The 15,703-nt window shown below is 41.0% G+C and overlaps 1 protein-coding gene across 3 annotated transcripts; it reads left to right on the plus strand.

The window, feature by feature from the left end:
* Positions 1-10,727: 10,727 nt before the first annotated feature.
* LOC133854971 (uncharacterized) lies at positions 10,728-15,195 on the plus strand. Of its 3 annotated transcripts, none has more exons than XM_062291250.1 (6): positions 10,728-10,941; positions 11,783-11,862; positions 11,975-12,044; positions 14,093-14,202; positions 14,559-14,673; positions 14,841-15,195. In XM_062291250.1, the coding sequence occupies exons 2-6, from the start codon at positions 11,799-11,801 to the stop codon at positions 14,923-14,925; spliced, it is 444 nt and encodes a 147-aa protein (XP_062147234.1). In that variant the 5' UTR covers positions 10,728-10,941; positions 11,783-11,798; the 3' UTR covers positions 14,926-15,195. The 3 variants fall into 3 exon arrangements, with proteins under 3 accessions (XP_062147234.1, XP_062147236.1, XP_062147235.1); XM_062291252.1 differs by lacking the exon at positions 10,728-10,941 and adding an exon at positions 11,184-11,211; XM_062291251.1 differs by lacking the exon at positions 10,728-10,941 and adding an exon at positions 11,267-11,360.
* The last annotated feature ends 508 nt before the right edge of the window (positions 15,196-15,703 follow it).

The raw sequence follows: 15,703 nt of genomic DNA on the forward strand, positions 1-15,703 counted from the left end.
TGGTTGGATGATGATGGCCCAAGCACTGCCAAGGTGCTGGGTCCGGTTTGCTGGTGCTGAATGGGCCGTGGTGCAGCCCAGTCCCTAGTTCCTCTACTGATTGTTGTCCCTCCTGAGTTGCTGGAAGTAGGAGCCACGTTGTGGCACTGCCTTATCCCTTGGCTGAGCATATGATAAGCTGCAGTGGGCGAGTTCAAACAAAGCATGGCTTTTGAGAGTAGTCAGAAGCTGTCTGGATGAGCTAAGACAGGCTCTGACAGTGGCTCAGTGGCTGGTGGGCGAATTTGAATTGTACTGGTAACAGAGAGTGCAGGGCAGAAAGCTGGATACTGCACGTGTGCAAGTGATTTGAGGCTGCATCAGAGTGTGTGGGAGACTACCAGGTGTCTGCCCACACTGCCAGAGCTGAAGACTAGTTGCTGGGCTATTTAAGGGAGCTGCTGTTGCTCCTGGAAGTATGCTGGATGCTGTCTAAGTCTTGTGTGGAGCTGCTAGAGATAAAACATTGAGTACTGTGAGTGTATTCTATGTGTTTCATTGTAAAGCCTTGTTGGCTGAGTGAGACTTAAGTGCCATTGTGTTGTAAGGGCCCTTGTCATTCCTTTGTATATTTGGGGAGTTGAATTGTAAAGGTTGGGAGGTGTTGCTCCCGTAAAAAGTGGGTGTTGTGTGCTGTGATTGCTGCTGACTAACCTCTGAGAGGTGCTGCTGAGCTGCTTAGGCACTGTTGTGGGCTGTGTCTAAGGCTATCACGTGGCTGGAACTGGCTTGTTGCCTAGCAAAAAATTTAGCCGGTGACAACTGGTATCAGAGCAGAGTTGAGATCATGGCTGGTGGCGGTTCAACGCAAGACTTGAGAGAAAGGGTGGCGAAGTTGGAGGCGTTGCTGGGCGTTCCTGTCGAGGGATCGTCTGCCTCCCCTGTGTTCGAGCAGATAGCCACCATGCAGGATGCCATCGCATCCCTGCAAGCAACCCTCGATCAGCACACTGCTGAGTGCATGCAGCGGTTGGATGATAGAACCGAAGATCATGCTGCTTTTGCTGAAAGAATGGAAGGTATCTGTGAAGAGACGGAGGCCCAGCGTGAGGATGTCGAGGCCTTTTCAGAACGCATGGATGCCGAGCTGATGGTACTGAAAAGGGCCATTGGAGGAATGCCTATGAGTGGGGAGGTACCCAGCAAGGTAAAGGTTCCTAAGCCAAAACCCTTCACAGGTACTAGAAGTGCCAAGGAGCTGGAGAACTTCTTGTGGGACATGGAGCAGTATTTTAGAGCTGCTCGTATCCCTGATGATGAACGTGTTATGATTACCACCATGTATCTCACTGGTGATGCGAAGCTCTGGTGGCGGACTCGTGATGAGGAAGATTCAGCAAGGCCTAAGGTGCTGACTTGGGAAAGCATGCGAAAGGAGTTGAAGGATTAATTCCTCCCCTGCAACACTGCTTGGGTTGCTAGGGATTCTTTAAAGAAACTGAAGCACACTACTTCAGTTGTGAGTATGTGAAGCAATTCAGTTCCTTGATGCTGGATATCAAGGATATGTCAGAGGCCGACAAGTTATACAACTTTCTGTCTGGGTTGCAAGGTTGGGCTCAGTTGGAACTCAGAAGGCAGGGAGTTCGTGACCTCCCCACTGCAATGGCTGCTGCAGATGCGTTGGTGGACTTCCGCCAAAATAGAGACGATGGGGAAGAACGAAAGCCTAAGTCTAAGGACAAAGGCAAGAAGAAGGTATGGGAAGGGAAGAAGTCCTAACCCAAAGGCAAACTGAACAACAGCAAGGATAAGAACAATGGGGCAGAGAAGCAGCCCAATAGAAACAACAGTGGCTGTTTCATATTCAATGGACCTCATAGGGCAAAGGATTGCCCTAAGAAGGAGAAGCTGAGTGCCATGACCACTGCTGGGGTGGAACAGAAGGATGAAGATGCTGACACCCAGGTGAGGATGAATCCTCTCCAAGTTCGGTTGAATGCCATTAAGAGTGAAGCGACAAGTGAGTTGTTGTTTGTCCCCATACAAGCCAATTCACAGCATGCTTCAGCCATGCTAGACACTGGGGCCACTCACAATTTTGTGGCTACCCATATGGTGGAGGTGTTGGGGCTAAAGGTGAGCAGCTGCCCCAATCAATTGAAGGCAGTAAACTCGGAGGCACAACCTGTAGTCGGCGTAGCATATGCTGTCTCCCTAAAGGTTGGAGACTGGTCTGGAAAGGTAACCTTCCTAGTTGTTCCTCTTGATGATTTCGATATCATACTTGGAAATGCCTTTTTTGTGTTGGCTAAGGCAGTGCCTATGCCTTTTCTCGGTGGCTTGCTCATCATGGATGAGGAACAACCGTGCTTTGTGAAAGCAAGCAAGAAAGTAGTTGGCGAATGTAGCAAGAAGAGGGGTGTTATATCGGCTATGCAGCTGAAAGATGGCCTGAGAAGAGGGGAAGTGACCTACTTAGCGGCCTTGAGGGAAATTAAGGAGCAGGGTGCTACTGAAGTCCCTGGGGAAGTGGCTGAGCTGCTGGCAGAATTCGAAGATGTTATTCCTGCTGAATTGCCTAGGACCCTTTCGCCTAGACGAGCTGTGGATCACAAGATTGAGCTACTGCCTGGCTCCATTCCCCCTGCCCAAGCTCCATACCGGATGTCGCCAAAAGAGTTGGTGGAACTGCAGAAACAACTCACGGAGTTGCTGGATGCTGGCTTTATTTAGCCTTCCAAGGCACCTTATGGGGCCCCTGTGTTGTTCCAAAAGAAGAAAGATGGAGCCCTGCGTATGTGTGTGGACTACAGGGCCTTGAACAAGGTCACAGTGAAGAATAAGTATCCTGTGCCTCTAATCCAAGACTTGTTTGATCGACTCTGCAAGGCTGCCTATTTCTCCAAACTGGACTTGTGGTCGGGCTACTGGCAGGTGCGGATTGTAGAAGGAGATGAGCCCAAAACCACTTGTGTGACCCGGTATGGCTCCTTTGAATTTATGGTGATGCCTTTTGGGCTCACCAATGCTCTTGATACTTTTTGCAACTTGATGAATGATGTCTTCCATGATTATATTGATAAGTTTGTAGTAGTATATTTGGATGACATTATTGTGTATAGTGAGTCTTTTGAGGACCACTTGTGCCACTTGAAGTTGGTACTGTCTCGGTTGAACAACTCCCTATTTGTGAAAAGGGAGAAATGCGACTTTGCTCGCAATGAGATTATGTTTCTGGGCCACAGGATCAGTTTGAGAAAGATTTTGATGGATGATAGCAAGGTGAAAGCCATCCATGATTGGCCTGCACCAAAGACTGTGTCGGAGCTACGGTCTTTTATTGGCTTGGCCAATTACTATAGGAAGTTCATTGCTGCTTATGCTAAAAAGGCTGCCCCACTCACTGACCTGCTGAAGAAAGAAACGAAGTGGTGCTGGAGTGACCAGTGCCAGGCATCATTTGAGAAGCTTAAGCTGGCAGTTGCAAGTGAGCCAGTCCTACATTTGCCTAACTTCGAGCTGCCATTCGAGGTGCACACTGATGCCTCAGACAGGGCCATTGGCGGAGTACTAGTGCAGGAAGGCCACCCGGTGGCTTATGAAAGCAGGAAATTGAAGGAAGCCGAGCAAAGGTACTCTACCCATGAGAAGGAGATGCTGGCTGTAATACATTGCCTGCTGGTATGGAGAGTGTACCTGCTGGGGGCAAGGTTTGTGGTCCGCACCGACAATGCTTCCAACACCTCCTTCCATTCTCAGAAGAAATTGTCTCCAAAACAGGCTCGATGGCAAGAGTTCCTACAGGAGTACGATTTTGTGTGGGAGCACAAACCAGGGAAGCATAATCAGGTGGCCGATGCGCTGAGCCGCAAGCATGTAGATGTGTGGTAGCCGCACTGTCAAGGGTGGAGACTGATTTTCTTGACAGAATTTGTGAGCTGGCTAAGCATGACACTGCCTATGTGAAGATGGCAGATCTGGTGCAGCAGGGTGTGGTGCATTGTTATTGGTTGGAGGACGGCCTACTGTATGTGAAAGGTCGTCGGTTGTATATTCCTGCTGGTGCTGTGCGGCGGGAATTGCTGAGAGAGTCGCATGACTCACAATGGGCTGGGCACCCTGGTGGGGAGAGAATGCTAGCCCTCATGTCTCGATCATACTACTGGCCCCGTTTAAGAGAGGACGTTGAGCTATATGTGAAGACGTGTTTGATTTGCCAACAGGACAAAGGGAGCCAAAGGAAGGAAGCAGGCTTGTTGCAGCCCTTTCCAGTGCCGGATAAGCCATGGGCCTCGGTATCTATGGACTTTCTTGGGGGTTTCCCTAAGGTGGATGGGATGAAGTGATGGTGGTGGTTGATAGGCTTTCAAAGTATGCTGTGTTCATGGCAGTACCAAGCACTTACTCAGCTGAACTTGCTGCCAGGATGTTTTTGCCAATGTGGTGAAGATCTTTGGCTTGCCAGAGGATATTGTGTGTGATCGAGACCCCAAATTTACTGGTCGGTTCTGGATAGCCTTGTTCAATACCATGGGGTCAGAATTGAAATTTTCTACTGCTTATCACCCCCAAACAGATGGGCAGACCGAGAGGGTGAATGCGCTACTGGAGGATTACTTGAGACATTATGTCTCAGCTAGCCAGAAGAATTGGCTGGAGTTATTGGATGTTGCATAGTTTGCTTACAACATGCATAGATCCTCTGCCACGGGTATGAGTCCCTCAGAATTGGTGTTTGGCCAGCAACCTATTGCCCCTCATGAGATTGCTGCCCAAAAGTCTGGAGGAAAGTGCCCTGCTGCCTATCGATTCATCAGGGAGAGGCAGGAGTTGCTGCAACAGGCCAATGACAGTTTGGCTAAGGCTCAGCGACGAATGAAGAAATTTGTTGATACACGGAGGCGTCCGTTGGAATTTTTTGTAGGGGACAAAGTGATGCTGAAGCTACCTACCAAAGTCCTCAGGAAATTTCGTAGATGAGTCATCCACAAGGGGCTGATCCTGAAATATGATGGCCCATTTGAAGTGGTGAAACGAGTGGGCAAGGTAGCCTATAGATTGAAGCTGCTTGAAAGACTGAAGGTGCATCCCACCTTCCATGTGAGCCTCCTCAAGCCTCATCATGAAGATGCTGGGGAGCCTACTAGAAACAAACCACACAGAGCTCCACCTAACATTCAGAAGGAGTTTGAACTAAAGGTGGAAAATATATTGGACCACAAAAGGGAAGGCCATCACAAGAAGAATTGGATGAACTTTTTCCTAGTTCAATGGAAGGGCCTCCCCATTTCAGAAGCTACATGGGAAAGGGACACTACCCTATAGCAGTTTGAAGACGAGGTCCAAGAATACTTAGCTACCCACTCGACGAGGTCGTCGATTTCAAGAGGTGGGGGTGGTTTGTCATAGCCGTGACATGGCTGCATTGGTGGCAGCAAGTGGGATGCCTTGCACCCTTGCTGACCACCAAGCCCCAAGCATGAGGAAGGCATGCTGTGGGTGAAAACTAAAGCTTGGCATGGTTGGATGATGATGGCCCAAGCACTGCCAAGGTGCTGGGTCCGGTTTGCTGGTGCTGAATGGGCCGTGGTGCAGCCCAGTCCCTGGTTCCTCTACTGATTGCTGTCCCTCCTGAGTTGCTAGAAGTAGGAGCCACGTTGTGGCACTGCCTTATCCCTTGGCTGAGCATATGATAAGCTGCAGTGGGCGAGTTCAAACAAAGCATGGCTTTTGAGAGTAGTCAAAAGCTGTCTGGATGAGCTAAGACAGGCTCTGACAGTGACTCAGTGGATGGTGGGCGAATTTGAATTGTACTGGTAACAGAGAGTACAGGGCAGAAAGCTGGATATTGCAACATGACTGCAGAGGCAGGCATGTGGCAGTGTAGCTGCTGGTTCAAATTCAAAATGTGTCTGCTGCTGCAGGCGCATGTCAGAAGATGTTGGGGCTGATTGCTTGTGGGCATGTGCAAGTGATTTGAGGCTGCATCAGAGTGTGTGGGAGACTGCCAGGTGTCTGCCTACACTGCCAGAGCTGAAGACTAGTTGCTGGGCTATTTAAAGGAGCTGTTGTTGCTCCTGGAAGTATGCTGGATGCTGTCTAAGTCTTGTGTGGAGCTGCTAGAGAGAAAACACTGAGTGTTGTGAGTGTATTCTGTGTGTTTCATTGTAAAGCCTTGTTGGCTGAGTGAGACTTGGGTGCCATTGTGTTGTAAGGGCCCTTGTCATTCCTTTGTATATTCGGGGAGTTGAATTGTAAAGGTTGGGAGGTGTTGCTCCCGTAAAAAGTGGGTGTTGTGTGCTGTGATTGCTGCTGACTAACCTCTGAGAGGTGCTGCTGAGCTGCTTAGGCGCTGTTGTGGGCTGTGTCTAAGGCTATCACGTGGCTGGAATTGGGCTTGTTGCCTAGCCAAAAATTTAGCCGGTGACATACTGCCTCATGCGGTTTATTTTTTGGCTTTTTGCCTAAGACACGAAGGATTGTGTCGTATATGGTTCCTTTGAGATCATTATGGACCCAGTTATTATTTTTTGTTCTCATTTTCAGCATTATAATGTCGTATGTTATATTGTTTGAGAGTCGTCCTCTATGAGTTTTTTGTTCTCATGTATACATTTTTCCCATATTGATTAAAAAAAAAAAAAAAGGAAGGAAGAAGAAGAAAGCGCCTTTAGCTTATAAGGTAGTGGGTTTGCAGGAGCATGTAAAAGTGCAGGTAATTTGTGAAATAAACTCTAAATGGCATATCGGTTTGAGTAATGATTCATTGCCACCTTTTTATATAACTCTTCACCTCCTTACCTATGTGGCAAGGTGGTCTCTACTACTTTTTGAATTTTAAAAATAAAATCAAGTGGGGGATCACCTTGCCACATAGGCAAAGTGGTGAAAAGTTGTATAAAAAGGTGGCAATGAATCATTACTCTATCGGTTTTACCTATTGAGTGGCTATGTCAAAGCACCGGAGTGTATCCTCATGACTCAGTGTTGTAAAAGCGGTGATGGTTACTGGTTATTGTTTCTAACCACTAACCGCACTGCCTTAAGTGATTAGTAGTTTTAATTAATATTTAGTTAGCGATTATTTATGTCCAAACCACATCGTGGTAGCCGCATGTCAAGTATAAGCCTTTTGGATCTATTTTGGTGTTTTGAGCCTGTTGGACATGTTTTAGACAGTTTTGGTCATTTTTAGTGTTTTGGCATAAAACCCTATATCAAAATGACTTTGTTTTGCTATACTATATATATATATAAGTAGGTGGTTAGTGATTATTAACCATCTTATATATATATAGGTGGTTAGTGATTATTAACCATCTTTGACTATCCTACGATCGCTAACCGCACTGTCCTAGGCGGTTAGCGGCTATTAATGGTTAATGACCGCCCGTATGTGCAGTCATACTCATGATAAATGAGGAAACAACATGGTGTGACTTTTGTTTTTTAAAATTGTTATCTTCAATTCAGGTTATAAGAAAAAAAAAATGAATAGAGATTGATATTCATCAAGTAGTCTCTTTCAAGTTCTTTTATATTTAAGTTGGAATAAGATAAAAAAATCCCAAGAGCTTCGTCTCTCTCTCTCTCTCTTCTAGAGAGTTCCATCTCTCTTCTCTCCTCTAATTTTCCATACCACATGAAAGCCTTGCGGAAATTCCCTTCTTGTTTTTTTTTTTTTTTTTTTTTGGGGGGGGGGGGGGGGGGGGGGGGCTTTGTCTCTCTCTCTCTCTCTTCTAGAGAGTTCCATCTCTCTTTTCTCCTCTAATTTTCCATACCACATGAAAGCCTTGCGGAAATCCCCTTCTTGTTGTTTTGGGGGGGAGGGGGAACCAACTCCTCCCTTGTTTCTAGGGTTTTTTTTTTTTTTTTTTTTTTGCACTTTATTCCTCTTACTTTCTTTCTTTTTTACAAGGTATTCTGTTTCACCTATAATAGAACAGTACCTCAAAATATGCTGGTCCACACACAGTGTTAGCGTAGTCAAGCTTAGAGGCCCAACTAGGATCCACAGACTAATCCTTGGCCTTATCTTTAACACCATTTTAGGAATAATGCCTTGAATCACGGGCTATGCTCGGGTGGTTGGTCCCAAAAGGAGGTAGCACCTATCAGGTCTCGAACCTGGGATCAGAAGGGGAAAAATGCCCTACCGTCCCAGGTCCTGACCATCTGAGCCAGGGCTATTCCTCTTACTTTTTCTTTCATTTTGTCTACAACTAATGTACGACTCTTCTCCTCCACGTACGCTCCCTATCAACCTACTCTCTCATGTCTTCTACTCTCCCCACTTATTCCGCCTTTGCGTGTGTCAGCCACGCGCCACCACCAATCCTACAGTTTTGAGGTGCACGTGCATGGTCTTTGGCATCTTGGTTCTTCCCAAGTTGGATCTCCATAATTGAGTTGTTGTTTTTGGCTATGGTGATATCTAAAAATGGTTGCAGAATGTTTTGAGGTATCCTACAGATAGTCTATTTTTTTCATACAATCAAAAATACCTTTTTGATTTGAAAAAGGCAACCACAAAGATCAAGGGAAAACAATTCAAACAACAACATCTTATACAATCAAACATTGTGTGTGATTTAATAAAAAAATTAAAGAACAAAACTTTGTTCAAGCAACCATGTTTGAATCAACAAAACCATATCATAAACATGCTTTAAACTGAATACATCATGCTGGAAACAAACTAAACATCATCCAAAAACTGTTAATCAATAAAAAAACAAAATTTCAATTATTTAATATCAACTAAAATAATTAAAGATGAAGAAACTTGTTGGAAAAAATTTCAAAAAGTTGTTCATGCATGCAAGGATTGCATGGTGTGTTGTATGAATCGGTTTAATTTCCATCAACTTCGAATTATCAAAACAACATCCTAACATGTTTCTGAACAAGAATCAAAGCCAAACAACATGCTAGGATTGCACATTTCCACACACTTCTTAGAAGAAAAAAAAAAACAAAAATCAGCAATTTTTCATGTTGATGCTCAATGAAAAAAATCATGTAATACCAATTGTTAGAACACGATATGCAACTCATGCACATTACATGCAGCAAAAGAAATTAGGAACGAATTTCTAGTTAAACATGAATTACAATTTTTAAAAATAATAAAGATAGCTTGAAGAATAAGTAATAAATCGCTTACCTTTTTGTTGGCAAATTCAAAAAATGATTTTGTTGCTATTGAAATACCACAAGTCTTATTCTTAATGACTATCGTTTAGCCAAGAGTGTAGGGTCTCAATCTCATCACTAACCTCTCTATAAATAGATGTGCTTAAGCCCTATTATAGTCTAAAACTTAGATAACAAGTCTTGGAGTCCATGTGTTAAGAGATACAATCATAGTGCAATTAGGATCCCAATAGGTAAATAATAGTTGTAGTTGCACTCTAGTGTTTATTTAATTATATAAGGGCTACGTTGATTTCTTATAATTGAATTTGATCGTTCCATAAAATATCTATAGTGAAATAAAGTTATATTAAATTTACCATCACTTTATTTTCGATGTCTCTTTATTCTTTGAGTTATTGATTTAATCTCTTGATTATTCTTACTCTTATAATCGAATTCTTTAATATATTTATCTTAATAAATCCTTACTAAAATGCTCAATTCTCACTAAATATATCTCAAGGGGATGTATATTTTATCTCAAGAAAAAATTATGGATTCCATCTTGAAAAGTAGTGTTTCTGAAATGCTATATGTGATCACCTAACACAATTAGGTATTGTCTATGCAAGATCTCACTTCTATATATATTAAAGCAACCTACGATTTACACTTGAGCTCACTTTCTTCTAATGATTTATGCTAAATGATAAAAGCAGTCGTGAGTTTAAGTTATTTAGTTGACATTAGTTTATAGAAGAACAACTAACTCACTGTTGTCTAATTCAGTGTATTCCAAATAAACCAACATATCAATCAGAAGTCTTTACTTCCATGACTAAGATGATCATCATGATTGATATTTTATAGTCTTATTAGATAAAATGTCTAATTTCATCACCGACTACGAATTATGGTTTATAAGTCACTAAGGAATCGAGATTTACAGCTTTTATGTATCAATATCATTTACATACATAAACCACATACAATACGTGCATGACTTATTAGGCTACATTCATTAATTGAATGTCTCATAAAATAGATAGACAACTTTATTAATAACTAAAATTTCGTACAAAACAAATTGGATTTTTAGGGCACCAATCCTTAACACTTATTGCTAACAAAAGAAAACTTGCTGATCAAGCGAAGGATAGTTCAGGAACCTTTTTGTCCTATTTGCAGGTCAGATGTGGAGATTACTTCTCATATTTTATGGAGGTGCCCGTCAGCAGGGGATTTTTGAGGAAATTACACTTTTAGTCTCTGAAACCGTGATGGTGTGTTTGGCAATAGGGTTGAATCAAGATTCTTCTCTATTATTCTCTACTTTTTTCGAAAACAAATTATATTTTATTCAATTTTTTAAAATTTTATCTCACAAAATTAAATTTTGAAATTCGCACAATGAATTAAAATTAAATTCGAATTTCAGAAAATTCATTTTCCAAACCGACGGTAAAGCACTCTAAGTATTGTTTGAAATAAAAAATAATAATATTTAAATGACAGTCAGAAAGAGTAGAAAATCGAACGAAGTATTTGAACATTATTAGCTAAAAAAATTAATTAATTAATTAATTAGCTCTTTTATATCGAAAGGCGGAAAGGATAAAATACTGTTTTGACTCTTTTAAGTCGCTAAACCCCAACGCTGAAACCCCTCTCTGTCTCTCTCCGGCCGGCCGTCCCTCTCCGGCGTGTTCGTAACCATTTCCTCTCCTTGCGCTGGCTGTCACTCCGTCAAACAAATCTCACCGGTGTACACACTTTCCGGCGGTTTCTCTATCTCCGGCGGCGGAATCCATCTCCGGCGAGGTCTGTTTGTATTCTCGGTTAAGCATATTTATGGGTATCAAGATGTTGTATATTAAGTTCTCTTTGTACACACACACTCCCAAGCACACTGTGATTTGTTGTGGTTGTAAATCAGCGTTGCCTGAAGAGATAAACTACTCAAATATCTATTTTGGGCATGTCTAAAATTAAATTTTAAAACTAAAATAAAACCTGACATGAATCTCAAACTTAAGCCCTAACTCTTGCTTCGCCATTCTCTCTCTTGCATCGATTGGCGATCTGAGTTTGGTTCGTATTGAATCCTTCTCTCTGTGACTGTGTCTGTCTGTCTGTCTCAGTATTTGCTTCCTCCTCGAATGCGTCTGTCTCAGCAATCTCAGAATTTCTTTAGCTGTTTGATTTAGTCATCATTTCCAACATGCTATGATTGCACTGAGGTTCGTGTTTTCTGCTTTTGTCCCTCGTGCGGATTTCTGGGGTTTCCTTTGTATGTTAACTTAAGTTATTTTCTCTGGGCTCGCCAATGAATCGCCAAATAATTAATCTATGGAAGCTTTCATGTAATTATAAGCATTATTGATGTAATAGTTGTTGTTAGCTCTTTCTAATGTTGTTGTTGTTGTTTTTTTTTTTTTTTTTTTTTTCTCATTCTGATAAGAATTGGGTTTTTCATTTTTACTGTGACAAATAGGATAAAGACCATCAAATATTGTTGATTTTCTTTCCCTTCTGTTTATTTTGCATCCAAATAGAGCTACATGTGTGTGTGTGTGTGTGTGTATGTTACATTTCTTTCATGAAAAAATAGCATTAGGGTTTGACCCAAGAAGTTGAAATGAAATGTTTCGTGCCTTTGCAGTTGCTGATTAGGTGTAATGGATTGGGCTTTTGTACATAAAGTTTGGGATAAGTGGGCTTCTAACAATGTTGGGTCTTCGGGTGAGTACTGTCAAACTATCTTAAAGTCACATGCACACACAAATGCAAATATACATTTACTCGCTCTGTGTAAGGAAATTCGTGCTAAAGATTTGATAAATGATGTTTGCAGGTGAGCCATTGAAAGCTGCTTTGCTAATTAACTATGACCCAACTGGACCATCTCGCTTGCTGTCTATCATGTAAGAGAGGCTAAAACTTCTTATCCAGTTGGAATAAGTTTTGATTATCTGAAACTTTAATTGTATGCATTTGTAGACAACACTTTGTGCCTGTTTATTTTTAATAACTCTTTTGAAGAAAGCAGTTGTAGGGTTCAAATATCTATTCGAGGATTTTGCATGAATGTAAGCCATACAGTAGAGGTTTCATCCCATTAAATCCACTAATCAAATAATACTTTGGTGCTTATCTAGAATGTTTAAGTTTTGTAATAATTCATTCCCTAGCATTGTGCATTTAGCTTGGTCGTTGTTATGTGAAAAGACACAGATTGTGCTTGCTTTTATTGGCTGCTATAAGAATTTCAGTCTGATGTTTGAGAGTTCTCTCTAGTGTGAAATACGTGACATATCTTGCTTTATATAGGGATGGAAAGATATGAGATTCACTCATTCAGATAAGCAAGAGGGAAGGTGATGCGCTAACTGAAATGCGTATTTTGCAATTGAGCACCCCTAACTTCTCTTTCCCTAGAGATTAGGCGTAGGAAGGATGGACACTTCAAAAGGCCCTTTGCATTAGTGTATGATATGCATTGGACATGGCTAGTTACTTTTCACTGAATTGGAAAAATATTTTTAAAAGCATATACATTTGGGACATGGATGGAACAAATTTAGTTGGTATCAAAGCCCTAGGTTTGACTCGATCATGAGTTATGCGATCAAGATGGTACAACCATACAAGGACGAGGACAGGGGCAAAGGAAACCTAGAACTGAAGTTCAACTAGACCCACACGATGAGAAGATAGAAGCTTTACGCGAACAAGTAGAAGAGTTGACTCGACGGCTAGAACGTCAAGAAACCCTTGAGAATCCTGAGGGTAGTGATTCTCAGGATGAGGGAGGAGGGAGGGAGAGGTCTCTTGCCCATGAAAACCGATAGAAAACAGGCAAAAAGAAAAAAGAAAAAAAGAAGCTGACACGGGGGCAAAAGATTAGTGAGGTAGATGCATGCACAGCTGAGGGGCTGGATTTTGTAGTGTGATAGATGTTGTGTGGTGCGATAAAGATCAGCAGATGGAAATTTTGTAGTGCGATAGATGTGTGCATAGTTTTTGAAATTTTGTTCATCTTTTTCGCCCTAATAGGTGGTCTCTCTTGCTTACTTCTTGTGTACTAGGATTGTGCTCCTATGCACTTCTAATGACATTGATTTACTTATAAAAAAATGATCAGTAGATGGAGAAGGAAATCTTGCTTTGTGTGGTGTGACATGTGCTGTAGCGTGGGTCTTGATTTATAGGCTTTAATTATATATATATATATATAAAGTTTGATGTATTTACCATTTTATTCCATTCTTTTTTATATCCATTTTTAAAACCATATATTGATAATATATTTTTTTGTGTGTATATATATATACCAATTAATTAACTAAATGCATCCCCACAATATCTTCTCCTGATTTTTAAAAAATTGCCATATTTCCGTTATACTAATCTATCGTATTTGTGTTCTGTGTAATTATCGGTGCTTCCTAGGTTTAGGCTGTTTTGAGAATAGGTTGGACAAGATATTGGTAGATGTTCACTGGTGAGGTTTAGATAGCGGATAACTTGGTCTTTAGGAATTAGCAATTCCCAACTAATGTAATTTTGCAGGTTTATCAGCAGGAGGTTGACCATTGCTCTACATTGCCACTTATTTTCTTTCATATCCTTGCATATTTTTGGTATGCATGGTATGCAATGAGTGATGCCCAGCATTTTATGAGATGAGCCTTTTGATGTTTTGCATGTATTTCTGCATAAATGACTTATAGATTAAGAATTACATCCATTTTATTGTCAGAACTTGGAATTATTTTTTGCACTTCTAAATCTATTATGAATGTTTTTTTTTTTTGCATTGAACCTTTGTTTTCATTTGATTAACACATGGCATTTCTTTTTTATGTTTTTACCTGCGTGGTAACTAGATGGAAAAATCAAGTTTTCTTTTCATATTGCCTTGTGAATGCTTTATATAAGTCTCAGAAGTATGTTGACTAGGTGTTTGCAGTGCAGAACAAGAAGGGATACAAGCCAACCCCATTGAATTGAGCCAGTTTGTGGATTTCATCAAGCGTAACAAATTCCAAACAGAGACCTTCATTATTGGGGCAAATCAGTGTAAGCGATCCTTTGGTTGCAACCTTGAATCATTTTGTTTAAGAAAAACAAGTTCTTTTCAATACTTTTTGCTTACAGGTAATGGTTTATCAAAAAATTTCGTTACTAAATGTTAACGTTATAGTTAGAAGTGCATTATGTTCTGGAGTGGTTAGGAAGCTGCAAATTGCTAGTGTTGTACTGCACTAGCATTTTATGGTAAACCTTGTGGACCTACCTGGCAAATGGATCATATGTCAATTCATGTCTAATATTTCTATACATTTTACCTTTTGTGTATCATAAAGTTTTTTACATCTTAATTGTGATAATTGGTTTATTGTTTTAAAGTTTGTTGGATGGGATTTTGATGACAGACGTGGTCACGTCGATTCATGAGAATTGGTTCTGTGCAAGGTGCATGAACACGTCAAAACCTGCTGGTGAAGGTGCTATTGTGATGCAAACAACAGCATTCCTTTTGGTTGCATTGTAAGTATGTACAGATTTAATTTAGCATGTTCATTTATGCTTTCAGCATCTCTAGGTATTAGGATGGAAATGCAAACAACATAGATATAGGTTGGTGAACTGAAGGATATAACTTCTTCAGAAGTATTGTTACTTATTTTTCCTACTTTTTCACCCCTGTTTGGAAGGTATGATGGTTCCATCGGCTCTGCGTCTCGTGCTATGGCGGGTGTCGATCAGTTTGCTTGGCAATTAGGTCGAAGAAATCTTTAACCCTGGTTCCAACAAAAGTTGTTAGATTTGAAGAGGTCCATTTTGGCATTTGGCAGAGACAGAAGAGAATAGAAAAGGAGAGCAGAGACAATTAAACTCTACCTGTCTCACGTTTCTGGATATGTATTTGTAAGGGGTTGCAACAAAAAAGACGTAAATACCCTTATTGTGTAATAGTAAACCCTAACAACTCTCCTTCAAGTTGGTAAAAACATTGTCTCTCATTAGATTTTCGAATTGGAAGTCTTAACAGTAGCAGAGGGTACAAAATGAGAATTATGATCAATACTATCAGATGTAGAAGTGTTGGTATTCCGAGTGAGGGTAAATGCAAAAACTAGACAATTAAAGACTTTACGATGAGAATAGGTACAAGGAGAAGAGAACAAAAGCTCACAAGGAGATTTGTATGTAGTAAATATTGGTGTTTTCTTTCCAAGATGGAATTTTTTTGAGGAGTTTCGATACAACTAAGTTGATGTTATGTGAACACTGCAAAAATCATTCGCCACTTGTTTTTCCAAAATAAGTACTCTTTGGACAATAATTTTTAACTTGTTTTATTATAATGTATTAATATATGAACAAATCCCGACCAAATTAAAGTTTTCATCCCAATTGGGTTGAGTATAGTAATAAGTCGCCGCACTTGCCAGTCGATAAAGGTTGTTACATATGACGACTTTAATGTCACTGCTGATAATGTTTGAGATCGTTGCAGATACCTTAATAACCTAATCCGACAAGTTGTCACTGACGATAACATATCAGTGATGAA

The sequence above is a fragment of the Alnus glutinosa genome, chromosome 13 (genome assembly GCF_958979055.1).
Source record: "Alnus glutinosa chromosome 13, dhAlnGlut1.1, whole genome shotgun sequence".
Taxonomy (NCBI): Eukaryota; Viridiplantae; Streptophyta; class Magnoliopsida; order Fagales; family Betulaceae; genus Alnus; species Alnus glutinosa.

Coding starts and splice junctions, on each gene's coding strand:
- LOC133854971 (XM_062291250.1), top strand. CDS start 11,799: ATGGATTGGGCTTTTGTACATAAAGTTTGGGATAAGTGGGCTTCTAAC. Junction 11,863..11,974: donor TAACAATGTTGGGTCTTCGG/GTGAGTACTGTC, acceptor TGATGTTTGCAG/GTGAGCCATTGAAAGCTGCT. Junction 14,674..14,840: donor GCATTCCTTTTGGTTGCATT/GTAAGTATGTAC, acceptor CCTGTTTGGAAG/GTATGATGGTTCCATCGGCT.